Raw genomic sequence first — 21,650 nt, 5'->3', positions numbered from 1 at the left:
CATTATTTTAATTGAAGTTTTAAAAGGACGTTTTTACCCTTAGGAATAAATGTTCTTTCTGAATTAATTGCCCCCCCTTACCTTTAAAGCCAACGATGTGTTTGAAAATAAGGCAACTTGATGCCCAGTATTGGTGATAAGATAGGATGCTTTGATATAATGAAGGAGCACTATTTAGGATTGCTATTAGGTTGCTTTGAAATATTAAATTAGCTAGTAATTCTCTTGCGGATGTTCTGTAGAGATACATAACCATGTCAGTTTTTACTGTTTATCTGTAATAGAAACAGGGAACAAAGAAATTTTTAATTGGGTACCAAAGCCAGTGGATGGCGAACAATCTTTTTTTTTTTTTTTAAGATTTATTTTTATTTCTCTCCACCCCTCCGTTGTCTGCTCTCTTGTGTCCATTCGCTGTGTTCTTCTGTGTCCACTTGCATTCTCACTGGCGCCGGGAATCTGTATCTCTTTTTGTTGCGTCATCTTGCTGCATCAGCTCTCCATGTGTGCCGTGCCACTCCTAGGCAGGCTGCGCTTTTTTCTCACAGGGCAGCTCTTCTCGTGGGGTGCATTCCTTATGCGTGGGACTCCCCTACGCGGGGGGCGCCCCTGCATAGCATAGCACTTTCTGGTGCAGTAGCACTGTACATGGGCCAGCTCACCACACGGGCCAGGAGGCCCTTGGTTTGAGCCCTGGACCCCTATGTGGTAGGCAGATGCTCTATCAGTTGAGCCACATCTGCTTCCTAAACATTCTTAATATTTGACTATTCCATGCAGTGTAAATGAAAGAGTTTCTCTGTCTTCTCTCTTTCTCTGTACTTAGTTGACATTTATTCTCAATGTTAGTCTTTGGACTTATAGAAACTTAATTGCATGAGAAGAAACATCTTAAAGTTCTCAAATATAGCAAGAGAAGACTTTTAAAAAGAAATAGGGAGTTGAACTATTAAGTCTAATACTATAACACTAAAAATTTGCCTTTGAAACATCATATCTAAGCTAGGCTTTTCTGATTGATTTTCAACATGATGCTGAGAAAAATCTCTCTTGTTCAATCTCTAAAACTTTGAGGTCATATGAAATATTTGTGGGACAACTTAATTAATTTTAGTGTTAATCTTAAAGATACTTTAACTATAAAAGCGTAGGATGTTTTGTTTCAGGATTTTGATTGTTTTGCAGACCAGCAATTTATGCTGAAAAAGTGCCCTGCTCTACTTCAAGAAATGGTTAATGTCATCTGCCAACTAATAATAATGGCCCGGAGTCGTGAAGGTGAGGACTGAATATAATTAAATATGTTATACTTTTTCTTTCAGTCATATGCAGATTACACTTCATAGTTTTAAGACTTATGGATACTTATGGTACCTTCATCTGTCAGTTCTATCAACTTTCCTAACTTAACAGTTTTTTAAATTTCTTTCCTATATTTTACATAATGTAAGGTCTTTGTCACAGCTTACTGCTTTTGAATTTTGTAACTTTATTGTTTGCAAAGATAAAAACATCTACCTCTTCTGAATATTTTTGGAGTTAGGTTAGTCTATTTTAACACTAAGTTTTAATTTTTTAATTGATACAATGATGATTCATCTAACAATATAGTGCTTTTTACACAAAAGGAAAGTAACGAGGGGATTTGTAGTCAGTAATGGAAAGGGAGACCCTTAGTAAATGAGGTTGTAGTTATAGTTTATTGTTATGGATGATGTTAGTTTTGGCATGGTGTGTGTATTTTCTCAATACTGATAATATCTGGTAATTTACTGTTATTGGAAGTGATACAAAGAATTTTTCTATTAAATCAATGATTGTTACTGGATAATGCACATTTGACCCAATTTGTATATTTTTAGTATCTTATTTAGTTACTTTTAAAGGAAAATGAATACTGTGATTTTAAAATATGAAGTGTTAAGGATGTTAGTATGAATCTTATTTTTGTGATGAATTGTGTACTCTTGAACGTATAAATAGTCCAGCCTTGTTTTTTCTTTTTTCCCTATTCTTTCTAAGAAAGGGAGTTTCGTGCTCCAACTTTGGCATCCTTAGAAAACTGCATGAAGCTTTCCCAGATGGCTGTTCAAGGCCTTCAGCAGTTTAAGTCTCCCCTTCTGCAGCTGCCTCATATTGAAGAGGACAATCTTAGACGGGTTTCTAATCATAAAAAGGTATCTCTTTGCTCCTATAAAGTCAATTTTCAGGAGTTTTTCATGTTACTTAAAGGTAACATGAATGAAAACTTCCCTAGAAATGGTTCCTATGAGTTTCTTAGATTTGGAATGTCTTAAACATTCTAAAAGCTCCTCACTTCTTTACCTCCTGAAGTAAAAATGATCTTTGTACTAAACTTTGGCAACGACACCATGGAGAAAACAAAAATCTCTAGGCAAAAGCAATTTATGCAGATGCTGAAATCCTACATAAAACATTAAGCATTAGAGTAAGTTTTAAGAAGAAATTCAAAACTTTGGGGTTTACTTCAGGAATGCAAAGTGCTTTAAGAAAACTATTAATAAAGAGTGTTATAGGTGAAATAAGGGAAACCATATGACTGTGTTATTAGATGCCAAACAAATATTTAATTAAAATTTAACCCCTGTTCCAAATAAAAATCCTTGAAAAACATACAAGCAAAAAAATAAAGTAGAACAAAAAGTCAGGAATGGCAGAACATTGTTATCTAACTCAGTCATTGTAGAATGGTAGCAGCACTTAAATAAGTTTTGACATATGAGTTAGTGGCATGAAGAACAAAGGAAAAGATGCACCTTCTTGACACACAGAAGCAGCCTCCACTAGTTCGCGGAGAGAAGAGAATGTAGCATACTTGGGGAACTATAAATAGTCCCAGGAGGCTATAGTTGTAAAGGTAAGAATAGGTCAGGATTGGGGGCAACTAGGCAGGTCCAGGCAGTGATAGGTCTTGTATATAATATCTACAAGAACCTTGGATTTTGCCTTGGGAGTAAGAAAGTAAGGATGGGTAGATCTTACCCTCCCCTCCAAAACTACTTATATTTATTTAGAAGTTGAAAGGTTTAATAGTTGCTATTCTTTGGGAAAACAAGTTAGCATTATTTCTCAAGAGACTAAATAAATGCTCAAACATGTTAGCTCATCAGTTCTATGAATTTATCCTAAGAAAATAATCCTTTAAAAAAAGATATATATACAAAGATGCTTGAAGAGAACCAAAATGCTTAAAAGAGGATATATTCACTCAGTTTACAACAACAGTTTACTATTACAGTCATTAAAAGTATTTTCACAGAGCAATAACAAAATAATAAGTGGGAAGAGTGGTATACAAATTGCATATGTAGGGGAGTAGATTTAGCTCAAGTGGTTGAGTGCCTGCTTCCCATGTATAAGGTCTGGGGTTTGATCCCTGGTACCTCCTAAAGACAGACAAACGAGAAAAACAACTCTCATTGGTGAGCAGATGTAGCTCAGTGGTTGAGTGCCTGCTTTCCTTGTACAAGGTCTGGGTTCAATGCCCAGTACTTCCTAAAAAATAATTGCATATGTAGTGAAATAACAAGTGTCTCAGTTTGCCAGGCTGCTATGGCAAATACCACAGAATGGTTGGCTTAAACAGCAAACATTTGTTGGCTTACAGTTTGGAAGGCTAGAGAAGTCCAAAGTCAACATATTGGCAAGTCCGCAATTTCTCCCTGAAACTTGCAGCCTTCTGGTGCTGGCTTACCGCAGTCCTTGGGGCTCCTTGGCTTGCACCTCTGCCCCCTGTCACTTGGTGATTATTCTTGGTTTCTTCCTGTGACTTTCTCTGTGTCTAACTTTCTTCTCTTTATAAGGCTTTCAGTGATGTGGATTAAGACCCATGCTGATTCAGTTTGTTCATCCCTTCATTAATAAGATCCTCAAAAGCACACCCCCCTCCCCCAACAGGAATGCAGAATTTAAGATTAAGAACATGTCTTTTCTTGGGGTGCATGATGCAGTCTACTATAAGAAATATGTAAGGCAAATCTATGTATGATTTTAAAAGATTTGAAATACCAAATGATAGTTTTCTGGTTGGTTCAAGATTCTATATGAATGCCTTTTTTTCTCTAACTTTATTTTTTTCTAAGTAAAAAAAATAAGTCTGTGTTAAGTTTGTAATTAAAAAATAATTTTTAATTTAAATTTCTTTGGAGAAAAAGGTCGTGAGGATGCTGTATAATATTTTCTGCTTTGAGATACATATAACCTTACCATTTTTTCTAAAAGTTGCTGAAATTTTTTTAGTCAACATGCAGATAATTTTCTTTTTATGAAAAGATTGATGTTGTAGACATTCATTTTCTTTCTCATTTTTATTCAGTACAAAATTAAAACCATCCAGGATTTGGTGAGTTTGAAAGAATCAGATCGTCACAATTTACTGCACTTCCTTGAAGATGAAAAATATGAAGAAGTTATGGCTGTCCTTGGGAGTTTTCCATATGTGACTATGGACATAAAATCACAGGGTAAGTGAGGGGTTTCTCTGCTGAACATTGCTTCCCTTTTTGATACATTCATCCTCATTTATTTGTCTCAGGATTCTCAAAACAATTTTAAGAACATAACTTGCATTAGACTTTGCAGAACTATAGATTTACCTGTCAGATTTGCTGTGCTGGAAAATAAATCTTGAGAACACTGGTACAGTTTTACTTTTATTATCCTCATAATGGGCTTATGTTTGAATGCTCTGTTGTTCAGCTTTCAGGAATTTCTTTTAAAAAGAGTTTTCTAGGGGTAATGAAAGAATGAGATATATATTAGTGTGAAAGAAATAGTGACAGTTCTAAAATTAATTTGGAGAAACCCGACTTATGTTAACTAAGCCTTGAAAATTACCATATTTTCTGCCATAATGTTTTTTCTCACCTCATCTTATGCCGTCTCTGAGAGGAAAAATAGAGATTATTTTTCTATCTATAAAATCAACTTTTAAGCTCTCATTTGAATGGCTAAATTATAGTATCTTAGAATGGTGACAGATTTAGAGATGATCTGCTCCATTCCTTCATTTTTGGCATTGTCCAGAGCTACTAACTTTCACTAAATTACTGTTACGAGAACATTATTGTAGGTATCAACAATACAAAGGCACCTTGGGAGTGTTTTCTGTCTTTAAAGTGTTACGGTCTAGTTAAAGAAATAGGACATAACCATAGGATTAAAAACGAGGGAACGTGTGCTAAGCCTTATGTGAATGACAGACATTTTGCCATTTGTTCATTCAACAAATAATGCTGAGCATTGTTCTGCGTGCTGGGGAAGCAGTGGTGAGTAAGACAAAGCCTCTGTCTTTTTCGGTTTGCTTTACAATGAGAATTGAGAATAGGCAAATGACACCCAAAGTCCCCTATTTGGGAATGGGAAGTAAATAGTGCATTGTTTTCAGTTTGTCTGGAGTGTAGGATATATGTAATAAAACAAAGAATTGTACTGCTTTGGGTGGGGAGTTGATTGCGTTTCCTTGTGGGTATGAGTTTTCAAACTTTATAAACATTAATCTAAAAGTTGTATTAGGATCATACTGATTTAATTAGAAGCTTCCTGTTAAAAAATTTCTAGTCTGGGACTAAGAAATACTCTCATATAATCAAGGGTTGTAAAAAATACATGTCTTAGAAAAATGGGTGTCAGTGGAAGTCAAGAGATTTTCTTTTAAGAAGTAATGGTAATCTGGTCTCATTGGAAAACCTTTGTCAGTCTGTTCCATTACATCGCATCTAATACAGAGCATTTTATTATATTTTTACAGTGCTGTCTGAATGTGTAATATGTATGATATAGTTAACGGAGGGAGAGTAGAAGAATTATAGAATCAGGAAAGGGGCATGATAAAGTGCTGGAGCCTATATTGCAAAAGGCTGTAGAGAATCTCCTGTAGGCTTTTCTTCATTTGGAAGTGTCTGATGGCAGGAAGACATTGATACAGCTGTTCTATCACATGCAGTGCGTGCACATGTACAGCTTTGTAGTGCTGATGGTATGTAGCCCAGATTTTTTTCGAGGTAATGGAGACTCCCACGGTAAAGAAATGATACTATATCCTTTGTTGTTGCTCAGCTGTTGCAGCTCACAGCCAGTAACAAGAAATGATAGTTATAGGTTTTTCGACCAATGGTGATTTGTTAATAAAGGCCAGAACAAGGTACGCTAATGTAAATCTGTTAAAAAACAAAACAAGACAAAAAACTCTTAAACTTAAAAGAGCCTATGGGCAAAAATACATAGTGAATAAAAACTCTTACAGATAGAAAAATCTGTAGGAAAAAAATGAATAACTACATTTAAATAGGAGATGTATTTGAGCGTTTATTAATTTTGTTAGACATTTTTTTAGGGTGTGTATGTGGGGGGCAAATGTTTAAAATTTTAAATAATTGCAAAAATATTTATTGTGTTTGGTACCATATAGTGCAAACATGTTTTTTTAGGTCTTTTTTAAAGTAAGCAGAATATGTTGAAGTTCTTGGCTTTAAAAAATAAGTCTCTAATGTGATTTACAATACTAGTTCCTATTATGTTATTCTGGCAATGAGGCATTGATCATATGGTAAAACCTTGTGAATATAAGCTTTGCACAACTTAATAAGTAACAGAACCCTGTTTTTATTTCTCTGTGAGAGAGAACAGCAGTATGGTGGTCCTCGCATTATTCTTTGTTTTAAGAGACATGTTTGAAACTTGGCAGTATATTTTACTTTATTTTACTCTATTTCCAAACCTCAGTTTCTTTGCTTTTTTAAAATGGAAATAATAATAATATGTCCTAGAGTTACTTTAAAAGGATTAAATGAATCATTTGTTGAAAGCATCACTGGACAACCTTATACAGAATAGACAGTCAATAAATTATTTTTTATTGGCATAGGTTTAATATATAGGCTGCTTGAGATACTGAATTACCAAATCGTTTTGGGTAAATAGAGTTTTGCTGTTTGCATTAACTTAAAACTTGATTTTTTAATTCTATCTTTTTTTCTTTCATCTTTTAGTATTGGATGATGAAGACAGCAACAATATCACAGTAGGATCCCTAGTTACAGTATTGGTTAAATTGACAAGGCAAACAATGGCAGTAAGTAGTCCATTTATAATTTTATGCTTTAAGAGTTATGTGTCAAAGTTTTCATATTTTCTTTTTTTTTTTTAAGAGTTTATTTATTTCTCTCCCCTTCCCCCCCACCTCCCCAGTTGTCTGTTCTCCGTGTCCACTTGCCGTGTGTTCTTCTTTTTGTCCGCTTCTGTTGTTGTCAGCAGCATGGGAACCTGTCTGTCTTTCTATTGCGTCATCTTGCTGCATCAACTCTCTGTGTGGGCGGTGCCATTCCTGGGCAGGTTGCACTTACATTTGCGCTGGGTGGCTGTCCTTACGGGGCGCACTCCTTCCATGTGGGGCTCCCCTACGCAGGGGATATCCCTGCATGGCATGACACTCCTTGCGTACCTCAGCACTGCGCGTGGACCAGCTCCACACGGGGCAAGGAGGCCTGGGGTTTGAACCACGGACCTCCCATGTGGTAGAGGGACGCCCTATCCACTGGGCCAAGTCTGCTTCCCAGTTTTTATATTTTCTAATTTTAAGTAGTACTTTTCGGGAAACGGACTTGGCCCAGTGGTTAGGGCATCCGTCTGCCACATGAGAGGTCTGCGGTTCAAACCCCGGGCCTCCTAGACCCGTGTGGAGCTGGCCCACATGCAGTGCTGATGCGTGCAAGGAGTGCCCTGCCACGCAGGGGAGCCCCACGTGCAAGGAGTGCGCCCCGTAAGGAGAGCCACCCAGCACGAAAGAGAGTGCAGCCTGCCCAGGAATGGCGCCGCCCACACTTCCCGTGCGGCTGACGACAACAGAAGTGGACAAAGAAACAAGATGCAGCAAATAGACACAAAGAACAGACAACTGGGGGAGGGGGTGGAATTAAATAAATAAATAAATCTTTTAAAAAAATTTTAAAAAAAGTAGTACTTTTCAAAGTTGAAACTGTTGTAGGAAAAAAAAAAGTCTAATTTTAGTTGTTAGCTAAGTTGGGCTGTTTGAAATTCTAAATTAGTTCTCACAAGACATAGTTTTCTCAGAAATAAACCTGGAAAATAGATGGTTTGTGGATTCCTGATAAAAAGCTAGAATAATGACAGGTAGTATGGGTATAGTTTTTAGACTATGAAGTGCTATATAGATATTAATTACTGATTATTATTATTAAAAAATTCATCACCTCCTTTTTTCCTAATTCTTTAGAGAATTTTACCCTTTTATTTTTTATTTAAAAAATTAAAAATTGACAGTGAAATAACTTTTTTCTGATTATGGAAAAATTTGTGCTGCCTGGAAAAAAAAAATCAAACAATGCAGAAAAGGATAGGAAGAAATTAAAATCACCTGAAGTTCTATCTCTCTGAGAGTATATATATTTTTTAATCAAATTTATTGATATGGGGGTAGACAGATAGGGTTAGAGGCATCCGGTGAGGCTAGAACCCCCAGCATGGTTGCTTAGAGAAAATATGTCTGTCCAGAGGCACATTGGGAATCCCGAGTATCTCACCAAAAGGATACCACAGAACCCAAGATACCAGCATGTCAAGTCAAGACTGGACATGGTGAGCAATTCAGAGTTAATCAGAAGAAATCAAGAATTTTTGTGACATCTCCTGTCTTCACCCTAGTCACCTTCTACTGAGTTCTTCAAAGACAGATGTCTTTTCTCTGGGTGCCTGAGTGTATATTACCAGCTCCCCAGCTTTGCCAGACTGTGCCATGAATGAATTATGCTTCTGACGAAATCCCTGACAGCATTTTTTTCAGTCACCACCACAGGGTTTTGTGTATTCTCAACACCCTCTCTGGGTTCCTGTTTGGCAGCACTGCAGGCTGATTAAGGACACTTCCCAAACCTCAGGGCTCTCCCTTTTTCAGTCCCCTACAATCTTTTATTGCCTGTTTTATCCACTCATTTCAATCTAACTTCACATTTTTTTAGCTTTCCAAAATTCTGTAGAATTTCTCCACCTAGTGTTTTCTGTCCTTAGGTTTTATCTTTTTGTTATCTCCACATGAACTAGTCATTTCCTTTTTTTCTTCTTTAGTTTTTACTTTTCATGAATATTTGCTAATAGCCTGATCAAAAGCACTCAAACTCATTAAAGACCAGTTACTCTGTTCATTTTTCCTTGGTATTTGTTTCTTATGTCAGATGAAGAAATGTATGTGAAAGCCTTTTACAAACCAAAATAGCATTATATACACACATATAACTTATTGAGATTAACAAATGACCACTGTACCTCTTTCACTTTTTCTCCTTCTGAGTCAAAAGAACTTATCTTCAGAGGAAGGAAACACTAAAGAAAAATAAAGCAATGAAGTTGTCTCTTAAAAAAAAATTATTGAAATGTATTCATAAACCATACAGTCTGTCTAAAGTGTACTGTTAATGGTGTTTGGTATAATCACAGAGTTGTATGTTCACCTCAATATAGAGCATTTTCTTTCTCTTTTTAATATACTTTTAAAAAGTTTTTAAAAGATGCTTAGATTACATAAATGTACATAAAAAGTACAGGGGATTCCCATATGCCCTGCTTCCTACCCCTCCCACATTTTCCCACATTGACAACATCCTTCATTAGTGTGGTAATTTTCTTATAATTGATGAACACATTGGAGCATTGCCATTCAGTGTGGATTATAGTTTACATTGTAGTTTACACTCCATCCAGCACAATTTTGTAAGTTATGACAAGATACATAATGGCCTGTATCTGTCATTGCAATGTCATTCAGTACCCAAGTCCTGAAAATGCCCCTATATTATACCTAATTTTCCCACTCCCTCCCATCAGAACATCCAGTGGCCACTGCCTTCACATCAGTGATAAAAAGTTCTTTCATTGCTAGAACCATAGTAAGTCTGTCATAGAATACCAGTAAGTCTACTTTAGTTCATTGTTTGTTCCCCAATCCTGAGGATTCTAGAATGGTGATGCCCACTCTGCCTCTAATTGACAGTGGGCTTAGATCTCATGAGGCAGATAGGTGGGACTGTCTTGCAAGCAGTTGTAGACTCTTCTCTGTTCCGTGGGATGGTCATTGTCCTTCATCATCTCCTCATTAGTTGTCCTGGGTGAGTCCGATGAACTGGAGAGTAGATGGTACAACTCTGTTGAGGTTCAGCACCCAGCTGGCAGGCACAAGGACAGACCAAAGATTTAAGTCTCTTGGACATATACCTATCAACTCTATTACTAATTATAGTTTCAAGTAGAAGGGGCAGAAGAGCCATGTGTAGGCAAACCACAAATAAGTCTAACTCTGTCACACTGGGGAGCATAAATTCCCAAGTAATGCCCACTGGCACCAAACTCCTGAGCTGTCCACCCTGCTTATAGTGTCTAGATGTCCCCAGAGCCCTCAGGAGCCCCACTATTATGCTGGTATAGGTATGCCCCAGGTGAACATCCTCCCATGCATACCCCGTCACTGACACCTCACACCAGTGATCCTCCTCTGCCGCAGTTGTAATCCTTCTGTGATCCAAACTTCTTAAAAAATGAAGCCAACAAAATAACCAAATACAATTAATAAGAAAATGAAGTACTAATGATAGTTTAAAAAATACAAAAATTTTTAAAAAAATAATTAAATATAAAATTTAAAAAATTTTGACATTGTCTTTCATCACTGTAAGATCTGTTGTATGTACAGTGACATTTCTTCTGTTTATTCCCCCAGTGTCTTATTTTTTTCATTTTGTCTTCAGAGAAGCTTTAGGTTATAGAAAAATGATATACAGAATATAGGGGATTCTCTCATACCTAACATCCTCCCCCTTTTCCCCCTTTCCCTATTAGTAACATTTTACATGTGAATGGTATATTTGTTATAGGTGATGTACAAATATTGATATTGCTACTAACCATGGTCAGTTTACATTATGGTTTACATTTTGAACCATATACTTTCATAAAGTTTGAAATTTAACATGGGCTCTATCCATGATTGCAAGATCATGTAGAACATGTCATTACCCCCCAGTGCCCCATATTCTATCTATTCTATTCCTCCTTCCCCTCTCCTCAGGACCCACGCAGCCACCAAACTTCATTCCTTAAAAAACAAGATTCATAGTTACTTGTATCAACCTTGAGGGCTTGATGTACCAGCCTGTCCTCCCCTATTGGACATTGCCTATTCTCTCGAGAGACTGCCTCCCCTCTATTTGAGAACATAGCAGACTCCCCAGGATGGGAGTCAAACACCTTCATGCTCATTATGTCGGTCTCTACCCACTGATATAACACACTATGACAAGATGATCACTCACTCCATAGAAGCCTGCCCCAGCTGTGCCCTGTCCCACTTGCCCCCCACATCCAACACCCTAAACCAGAAACACTCCCCTGCTGTGTTTGCGAAAAGAAAATGCCCAGTGTTCAAGTTTCAACCACACATTCACAAGTCCACAAATTCGCAAATTCACCTGCTCCCTCCCCCAAACCTCCCCCCAGCTCCTTGGACAGTGCAACCCATCCTCCCCACCCTATCCCCCTCACAAACCAGCTCCGCCCAACTCAGTAGCATCGCTGCACCACTGTCATGCCTATCCAGTACACAACTACACCCTTCCGCCTTATAGATTTTGCCTATATGACATGGACTGACAACCTTCTCCCTTTCTGTCTCCTGTAAACCTATCTTCTAGACTCTAGTTCTATGAGTTTGCTCATTGTGCTTAATTCATATCAGTAAGGCCATGTATTATTTGTCCTTCAGTACCTGACTTGCTTCAGTTAATGTAAGGTCTTCAAGATTCTGCATTTCTTCGTACAGCTGAGTAATATTCCATTGTATGTATATACCACAATTTGTTTATCTATTCATCTATTGATGGATATTTTGGTTGTTTACAGATTTTGGCAATAGTGGATAATGCCACTGTGAGCATTCGTGTGCATATATCTGTGTCCCTGCTTTCAGTTTTTCTGGGTATATACCCAGCAGTGGGATTGGTGGATCATGTAGCAGTTCTATAGTTAGCTTTTTGAGGAACTGCAAAATTGTTCTCCACAATGGCTCCCCCATTCTACATTCCCACCAGCAATGGATAAGGGTTCCCGTTCCTTCACATACTCTCCAACACTTGTTGTCCTCTTTTTTTATTAGCTGCCAGTCTAATGGGTGTAAAATGATATCATTGTAGTTTTGGTTTGCATTTCCCTAATAGGTAGTGATGTTGAGCATCTTTTCATGTGCTTTTTTTGGCTATTTGTATTTATTCTTAGGAGAAGTGTTTGTTCAAATCAATTGCCCATTTTTTAAATGAGTTTTTTGTCTTGTTATTTTCAAAGTGTAGGATTTCTTTATATGTGCTGCTTATTAGGCCCCTATCAGATATATATTTACTAAATATTTTCTCTCATCGAGTAGACTGACTTTTCACTTTCTTGACAATCTCCTTTGAGGTGTAAAAGTTTTTAATTTTGAGGAGGTCCCATTTATCTATTTTTTTTCTTTCATTGCTTGTGCTTTGGGTGTAAAGTTCATGAAACCATTTCCTAATACATTATCCTGTAGATGCTTCCCTACATTATCTTCCAAGATCTCTATGGTCTTGACTCTTATATTTAGATCTTTGATCCATTTTGAGTTAATTTTTGTTTAAGGTATGAGATGGTGTTCCTCTTTCATTCTTTTGGATATAGATATCCAGTTCTCCAAGCACTGTTTTTTGAAGAGGCCATTCTTTCCTGGTTGAGTGGGCTTGGTCGAATATCAGTTGACTGTATATTCAAGGATCTATATCAGAACTCTCAATTTGATTCCATTGGTCAGTATCCTTTTGCCAATATGATGCAGTTCTGATCGCTGTAGCTTTGAAGTCTGTTTTAAAGTCAGGTAGTGTGATTCCTCTACATCTGTAGATAGTTTGGATAGGATAGACTTTTTTCTTTTAAAGCTTTATTTTTATTTATTCTCCCCCTTGTTTTGTTTGTGCTCACTGTCTGCTCTCTGTGTCTATTTGCTGTGCTCTTTGTTTGTCTTCTCTTTAGTAGGCTCCAGGAACTGAACATGGGACCTCCTATTTGGGAGATGAGGTATTCAGTCGCCTGAGCCACCTCATCTCCCTGCTTTGTTGTGTCTATCATTGTGTTTTCCTCTCAGTGCCTCCTCGTATTTGTATCAGCTCGCTGTGCCTGCCTATCACATTAGCTTGCTGTCTTTCTTGTCTTCTCCAGGAGGTACTAGGAACCAAACCCAGAACCTCTCATGTGGTAGGCAGGAAGCTCAATAGCTTGAGCTGCATCAACTTCTGAGGATAGACTTCTTAATGATGTTTAGTTTTCCTATCCATGAACAGGGAATATTCTTCTATTTGCTTAGGTTGTCTTTGATTTCCTTTAACAGTGTTGTGTAATTTTCTGCATAAAAAGCATTTACATCTTTAGTGAAATTTATTCCTAGGTATTTGATTCTTTTAGTTGCCATTGTAAATGGGATTTCTTTCTTAATTTCCTCCTCGGTTTGCTCATTATTAATGTACAGAAATGCTACTGATTTTTGCCCATTGATCTTATAACCTGCCACATAACTAATCTATTTCTGTCTCTGTAATTAATTTGTATTTACATTTTATATAGATGGAGTCAAACAATATGTGGCACTTTTTGTCTAGTTTCTTTCATTTAGCATACTTTTTTTTTAAACCATTGATGGAAGGTTAATAATATACACTACTGTCTTTGGTTTCCTTTGGTTGTATTTTTGCCCAAATATCACCCTGCTATTAATATCTTGTGACATTAACATATATTTGTCGTGTTTCAGAAAAAAACATTATTATATATGCACTATTAACCATCCCCCTATGATTTAATAGTTCGGAGCTCACAGCTTTATATAACTGAATGCAGATATGCCGTAGAATTACATGATTTTGTAAATAATGACCATTTACAGTCTTGTGTATATCCTTTCATATCTTTTTCATGTGCATATTTACTATCTGGATCTTTACAGTGCATATACATCTATATGTATATATATTTCTCATTCTTTTTCTTTAAATCCAATCAAATGTATGTTTTCTGAATCCTTATGGTAGCAAGTGGTAAAGAAGTATTTGTGTCATGGACTCAGGATGAGGGATACATCCTGGTAGAAGAGGAAACTCCAGTTCAGTGCCAGGATTGGGTTTAGAATCCAAATTTATCCTATTCATGTTCTGTAGAAATTCCCAGGCTGAGAAATGAGCATAAAAACTGGTCTTGGGATATTGCCAGTTCTGAGATGCTTGGCAGAAGAAAAATAAAACCACCCCAGGGGAAGAGAATCAAGTATTTATCCTGCCATTCTTACATGAACTGTGCATCAGAGTATCCATGTGTTAGGGGTTGACAGACTTTTTCTATAAATCCCCAGATAGTAAATATTTTAGGTTTTATGGGCCATATGGTCTTCCTGTAGGAACTTACTCAATTCACAAATGGGTGTGGCTGTGTTCCAGTATACTTTGTTTAAAATGCTGGAGTTGGGGCCCATAGTTTGCTGACCCCTAAATTAGAGTATCTCCACTGTTTAGAACCTGACAGTTAAAGTTATTTTTATTTGTTAGCTTTAATAATTTCAGGGAGTTCACTAAATACCAGTTGTCATCTTTGAGTATAGATTTTAAGGGTTCTTATTGAGATTTAAATCCTGAATTTACAGCTTATCTACTGATCCCTCATCCCCTACCCCCAAATGGTTCTCTCATCTGTCTGCTCGTATGTCTGCTTGTCTCTTTTAGGAGATGCTGGGAACTGAACTTGGGACCTCCCATGAAGGAGGGAGGCACCCAATGGCTTGAGCCGCCTCCACTTCTGCTTGTCTCTCATTGTGTCTCTTAGTTGCATCTTCCCATTGCTTCATCTTTTTGCATCAGCTCTCTGTGTCAACCTGTAGGGTCAGCACACTGTCTTGCTTGTCTTCTTTAGGAGGCACTGGGAACTGAACCCGAGACCGCCCACATCTGCTTCCCTCTGTACTGATTTTAAATGGCTTGTATGAAGGCTGGATAGGTCTTTAGTATATGTGGATTTTTCTTTTAAGGTATTGGGGCTGGGGATTGAAGCCGGGACCTTGTATGTGAGAAGCTAGCGCTCAACCACTGAGCCAATTCAGTTCCCCTGAGTTGGTTTTTTCATTTGTTTGCTTGTTGTTTTGTTTTTTTGTTTTTAGGAGCCACCAGGAACCAAACCTGGGACCTCCCAAATGGGAAGCAGGTGCTCAACTGCTTGAGCCACATCTACTTCCCTGTATATGTGGATTTTCTTCATGTTCCACTTCTTAGTCAGAAATCCAAAGAGTAATATCACTGACAATAATGAATAAACTCTTAAAAATAAGCATTGTGGGGATGTTAATGTTAGAAAATAACATGGTTTATTTTAATTTTCATGACATTAAAATATTCATGTCTAATTACTATTAGAATAAAAGTGAAATTTTACTATAATGGATTTATATATATGTTAAGTCATTGCATTTGTAAATTTAAGTAGACAGTGTTTTTCAAAATATGCTCAAGATACAGGAAATAATTTAGGAGGCAGTGACCTGCATTTATTTGTACATGTTCATCAGTTAGTCATTGTAGCTAGTTAAAAAATCTTATGGGTAATAAGTTTTGAAAGATTGTTTTGTTTATCTGAAAGATAACTATGAGTTGACAGACTTTATATTTTTCTTCTTGCTATCCCTAGGAAGTATTTGAGAAGGAGCAGTCTATCTGTGTTGCAGAGGAACAGCCTGCAGAAGATGGGGTAAAAGCTTGAGATTTTTTACTTAACGTTTTCTAGTGAAAGAAGTTTTTTTTTTTTTTTTTTTTTTTTTATTGACTTTGTAATAATATTACATCAAAAATATATTGAAAGAAGTTTTTATTTGGTTCTCTGACTGTTTTGTGTAGCTGTGGGAGAATAATTCAGTTTATGAAAACAGTTTAACTATTTCCATCTAAAAATTACTCATGACTTCCACATGAACTTTTGCTATAACTTCTGAATGTATGTGTGTGCTGTGATTTACAGCAGGGTGATAGTAACAAGAACAGGACAAAAGGAGGATGGCAACAGAAGACTAAAGGACCCAAGAAGACTGCTAAATCAAAAAAAAAGAAACCATTAAAAAAAAAGCCTACACCTGTGCCATTAACACAGTCAAAACAAAAACAAAAGCAGGCAAATGGAGTCATTGGGAGTGTAAGTTTATCATCATCATTGTTATTTTTATTGAAGACCAACATGTATGTATACTAAAATGTTCAAACCTTATGTGTATAGCTTCTGGAGTTTTACACATGCATGTATCCATAATACCTAATACCCAGATCAAAAAATAAAACATTTCTAGCACCCCAGAAACCTTCCTTGTTCCCTTTCCCATTCAATAACTCCTATCCACCTCCCTAACTCTCCTTCTGATTGTAATCACCATAGGTTAGTTTTTGCCTATTCTTAAGCTTTGTATAAATGAAATAGTTTTAACTGTCTGACTACTTTTGTTCAATATTATGTCTGTGATATTCATCTATATTGTGTAGTAGTAGTCATTCTTTTTGTGTGTGTGCGCATATATAGTATTTCATTGTGTGAATATGCCATAATTTATGTTCTGTGGTTGGTGGACATTTGAGTTGTTTCTAGTTTTGCCTATTATGAATAAAGGTGTTATGATTATTATGTCATATTGTGGACATATGCATTCATTTTTCTTGGGTATGTACCTAGCAGTGGATTTACTCAATTGTTTGTAGATTTATGTTTGACTTTGTTGAAAGAACCAGTTTTCTAAAGTTGTACCAGTCTGTATTCCAGCAAAGTATGAGATTCCATTTGCTCCACATCCTCACCAACACTTGGTTTCATCAGTCCATTTTGGTTCAGCATTTATGGTGGATCTGTTACTATATTTCTGTGGTTTTAATTTTTTCTCTGGTAAAATAATGATGCTGCGCACCTTTTTAGATGCCAGGTGGTTATTTGGATATCCACTTTTTCCGTTGGATTATCTTAACTGATTTATGGGAGTCCTTTGTATATTCTGGGCAGGAGACCATATTTTTTCACTGTCAGAATTGTAGTTTTTCATGGTTCTTACTTTTAATGAAGTCCATTTCATCAGTCAATCTTTTCTCTTATGATTAGTGATTTTTGTGACCAGTTTAAGACATTTCTTTCTACTCCAAGGACATGAAGATATTTTCTCTTTTCTTCTAGAAGCATTGTTTACTTGTTGTATTTAGCTCTTTGATCCATGTTGAATTAATTTTTATGAATGATGTGAGGTAGGGGATATGGACCATTTATTCTCTCATCATTTATTGAAAAGATCTTTTCCCCACTGAGTTGCAATGGTGCCTTTTATTGTAAATCAAATGGCCATGACTATATATGTGCCTGTCTGTTAATGGACTCTAGTCCATTCCATTGATGTCTTTGTTTTTGTACCAATACCACACTGTCTTAATTATTGTAGTTTTATTATATATATATTATTGTAGTTTATTATATATGTATTATATATGTATTATAGCCTTGAAATAGGGTGGTATAAGTCCTTTACCTTATATTTTCTTCAAAATGGTTTTGACTATTTTAGTTCCTTTGCACTTCCAAATAAAGTTTAGAGTAAGCTTGACAATTTTTATCAAAAAAAAGAAAAAAAGCTGTGGGAATTTAGATTGGTATTGCATTGGATCTGTGGTTAAGTATGAGGAGAATTAACTTATTAGCAATATTGAGTCTTTATTCATAATCTTGGTTTATCTTCATAAATTAGATCTTTTAATTTCTCTCAGCAGTGTTTTGTAATTTCCAATGGTAGAGGTATCGTGTATCTTTTATTAGATTTATTCCTACTTGTTGATACTTTCTGGTGCTATTATAAATGGCATTGAAAACAATTCATTCTTCAGTATTTACTGATGTGTAGAAATACAGCTGCTTTCTAAATTATTGTCCTTGTATCAAGGAGTTTTGATAAATTGACAATAATTCTAATCATTTGTAATTTTTTTTTTAAGATTTTTTTATATGTGCAGTCCTACTATCTGTAAATAGTTTTTTTTCCTCATCAATCTTTATGCTTGCTCTTTCTTCCTTTCTGCCTTGATGTACTAGCTAGAACCTGTGGTATAATGTTACTTAGAGGTGATGCTGGTGGGCATCCTTGTCTTCTTAACCTCATTATTTTACCACCAAATATGACATTAGCAATAGGGTTTTTATAGATATTCGTTTATCAGGTTAAGGAAGTTCCTTTCTATTCCCAGTTTGCTGAGAGTTTTTATTATGAGCAGGCACTGAATTTTATTAAATGCTTTTTCTCATCAGTTGAGATGACCATATGATTTTTCTCCTTTCTGTTAAAGTGGTGGATTTAAAATTTTTAAACCACCCTTGAATTTCTCGAGCAAATCTCATTTGTCATAATGTAGTATCTATATTTATCTGGATTTGATAATACTTGGTTTTGAATTCCATGTCTGTTTTTATGAGAGAATATTGGCTCATTATTCTCCTTTCCTATAATATCTTTGTTAGCTTTTGTGTCAGGTTTGTGCTGGTCTCATTAAACAAGTTAGGAAGTGTTCTTTCTCTCTTTTTTTTTTCTTAGAAGAGTTTGTGTATGTTTGGATTTGTTTCTTTCTCTTTTTTTTTTAAGATTTATTTTATTTATTCCCCCGACCCCCTGCCATTGTTTGTGCTCGCAATCTGCTCTCTGTCCATTTGTTGTGTGCTCTCTCTGTCTGCTCGTCTTCTCATTAGGAGGCACTGGTAACCGAACCTGGGACCTCCCATGTGGGAGAGAGGTACTCAGTCACCTGAGCCACCTCAGCTCCCTGCTTTGTTGTGTCTCTCATTGTGTTTCCTCTTTTTGTCTCCTTGTTGCATCAGCCCATCCCGCTAGCCTGTCAGATCAGGATCAGATTGCTTTTGCTGTCTTCTCCAGGAGACACTGGGAACCGAACCTGGGAGTGCCCAGATACTTGAACCACATCTGCTTCCCTTATTTCTTATTTTGAAGAATTCTTGGGAAGTCATCTGGGCCTGGAGTTTTTAGAAAGGGTTTTAATTATGGATTCTGTTTATTTAACATATCGGACTATTCACACTTTCTTTTTTCTTGTATTGATTTTGGTAAATTGTGCTTTCCAGGGACTTTTCCTTAAAGTTATCAAATTTATTGGCATAGAGTTATTTGTAATATCTTCTTATTTTTAATGTCTGTCAGATCTGTAGTGTTCTCCTTTTTTTATTCCTAATATTGGTGATTTGTATTCTTAACTTTTTTTTTTCTTGAGCAATCTTGCCCAGGGGTTTATGAATTTTATTAATTTTTCAAAGAACCAAGTTTTGGTTTTGTTTGAGTTAACCTTTTGTATATCTGCTTTCTCTTTCATTGATTTCTGGTCTTTATTATTTACTTTTTCTACTCCTTTTGCATTTAATTTGCTGTTCTTTTTCTTGCTTCTTGAGATGGACTAGTAAGTATTTTGCCCTGGCATATCAGCTTTACTTATTACATTATACTCTACCAACTATTGAAAATGATATTAAACTCCCACAGCAGTACTTTTTTATAAACTTCCCATTTCCTTCCCCCTCAAATAAAATATCTTGTGTAATTGATGTTTTTGAATAATGAGCCATCTATTGTGGTAGAGTACTTTGCAAATAGAAATAAAATATTTTTATTTTAGAAATGAAGAATGAATAAAATAACAGTAGACAAATAAGCTAGATGCTAAAAATCTTCAGTCTGACTTCCACATCTTTATAAGTAACAATGTTTATAATTTTTAGAAATTATGTATGAATAGTGAAAGTGTAACCTTGAGCCAATTAGTTATAATGACAGTAAGTTAGCTTCAGGGACTAATAATGATACATGCTCATTGAAATATTCAAAACTTTTTGTGGTTGCTTTTTCCTTTTAGGAAGCTGCAGTTAAGGAAGATGAAGAAGAAGTGTCTGACAAAGGCAGTGATTCTGAAGAAGAAGAAACCAATAGAGAGTCCCAAAGTGAAAAAGATGATGGTAGTGAGAGAGACTCTGATAGAGAACAAGATGAAAAGCAAAACAAAGATGATGAAGCAGTAAGACACATGTTATGACTTTCAGTAATTGAATAATACCTTTGATGTTTGTTTTTGGTTTTGTTGCTTATTTGTTTGCTTGCTTGTCTTAAATAATGACAGTGTATTTGATAGCACTTTTTAGTATACTACTTTGTAAAGAATATTTTTGAGGGATGATGATAGGATTGTAAAGAAAAATTGTTTCTAACAAGGATTGGAAATCTGATTTTCTTAAGTCTTAAATTGCTAGATAGTGCAGGGCCTGGATCAGAGATGGTCGGTTTGGTCTCTTAATGGGATTTTTTAGTGTTGGGGATGTATCTGGAAATAAGAGTAAGAAGAAAGGTGGCTTGTGAAATAGGTAGCAGTTACTTAAGAGTCTCTCAAAGGTTTCAGTTTGTGAAACATTACTATTGACCCTAATGTCAAGAGCTTGGTTAAGGTAAAAGCTAATATATATATTTCCACCATGTCTCAAGAGGTACATAAGATTTTAAGGACAGGGAGAGTATCTTAAAGAATAATTTATTAAATTAATGAAGGTTTAGAGAGTATGGGATTGCATTAAGTAGTTAAGAATGAATGTATTTGGTGGACAAATAAATTTTTCTTTACTAGGAATGGCAAGAATTGCAGCAAAGTATACAGCGAAAGGAGAGAGCTCTTTTGGAAACCAAATCAAAGATAACACATCCTGTTTATAGTCTTTACTTTCCTGAGGTGAGTGTTACATGGCCTAATGTTTTCCTTATTCCATTCATTCAGATGTTTTTTGGTTGCCTTTTACGTTTCTGTGGTGTATACTAGCTCAGTTGTGCTAAATGTGGTCTGTTCTTTTTCTTTTCTCTTTTTTTTTTCTTAAATGTGGTCTAGTCTCGATAGGCCACAATTTTAAAGGGTAAATTACAATATGAATTACACTTAGTGAATGTATTGTTTAACACGGAGCTTAGCTTCTTTAGTATTTCTGTGGTTTCCTGTGTTTCTGGTTTTTCTGTGCCCACATTACTCAGGGTTGCACTTAATAATGATTTATTAGCAGCTTGACAGTCTTCATCAGACAGATGTATTTTTGCCTTTGACTGCTTGACTGTGCTGAATCTCTCACACCTACCCTCTCCCCCCACCCACAATTTTAATTCCTTTTAACTACAAGTCACTTTTTTAAAGCTAGGAAACAATCACCCTAAGCTAGTCTAGTCTTCTAGTGATCTAGGCCCAGTCTTTCCATCTTCAGTAGAATGCCATAATAATGCAAGTTGCTAACAATAAGTTGTAAAGAACATCTTGATCTACAGAAGGACAGAATGACCCAAATCATATGCTGGATGGCCACCCTATGTGTGAATCAATCAGAGCTGGCCAAGCATTGGTAAAGGGATAAAGCATTCACATTTTGAAAACCTGCTCTGAGGCTTTAAAATTTACTGGTTGCTGTCAATAAGAAAGCCAGTAAATATAGATGCACCCACATCAATATTTGATTTTACCAAGGTCTTCCCTAGAATACAAAGT

General features: G+C 36.1%; 1 protein-coding gene across 1 annotated transcript in view; it reads left to right on the top strand.

The window, feature by feature from the left end:
* Window positions 1–21,650, top strand: part of SEC63 (SEC63 homolog, protein translocation regulator) — a 78,274-nt gene that overhangs the window by 38,248 nt on the left and 18,376 nt on the right. Inside the window, exons 11-18 of the mRNA XM_058307227.1 lie at window positions 1,186–1,278; window positions 2,023–2,177; window positions 4,337–4,484; window positions 7,011–7,093; window positions 15,757–15,816; window positions 16,084–16,254; window positions 19,995–20,153; window positions 20,754–20,855. Coding sequence (XP_058163210.1) covers window positions 1,186–1,278; window positions 2,023–2,177; window positions 4,337–4,484; window positions 7,011–7,093; window positions 15,757–15,816; window positions 16,084–16,254; window positions 19,995–20,153; window positions 20,754–20,855 — 971 coding nt within the window. The remainder of the gene's footprint in view (window positions 1–1,185; window positions 1,279–2,022; window positions 2,178–4,336; window positions 4,485–7,010; window positions 7,094–15,756; window positions 15,817–16,083; window positions 16,255–19,994; window positions 20,154–20,753; window positions 20,856–21,650) is intronic.

This window comes from Dasypus novemcinctus, chromosome 11 (assembly GCF_030445035.2).
Source record: "Dasypus novemcinctus isolate mDasNov1 chromosome 11, mDasNov1.1.hap2, whole genome shotgun sequence".
Lineage (NCBI taxonomy): Eukaryota > Metazoa > Chordata > Mammalia > Cingulata > Dasypodidae > Dasypus > Dasypus novemcinctus.
Note: the sequence above shows the minus strand (reverse complement) of the source record. Positions and strands in the feature narration are given on the sequence as shown.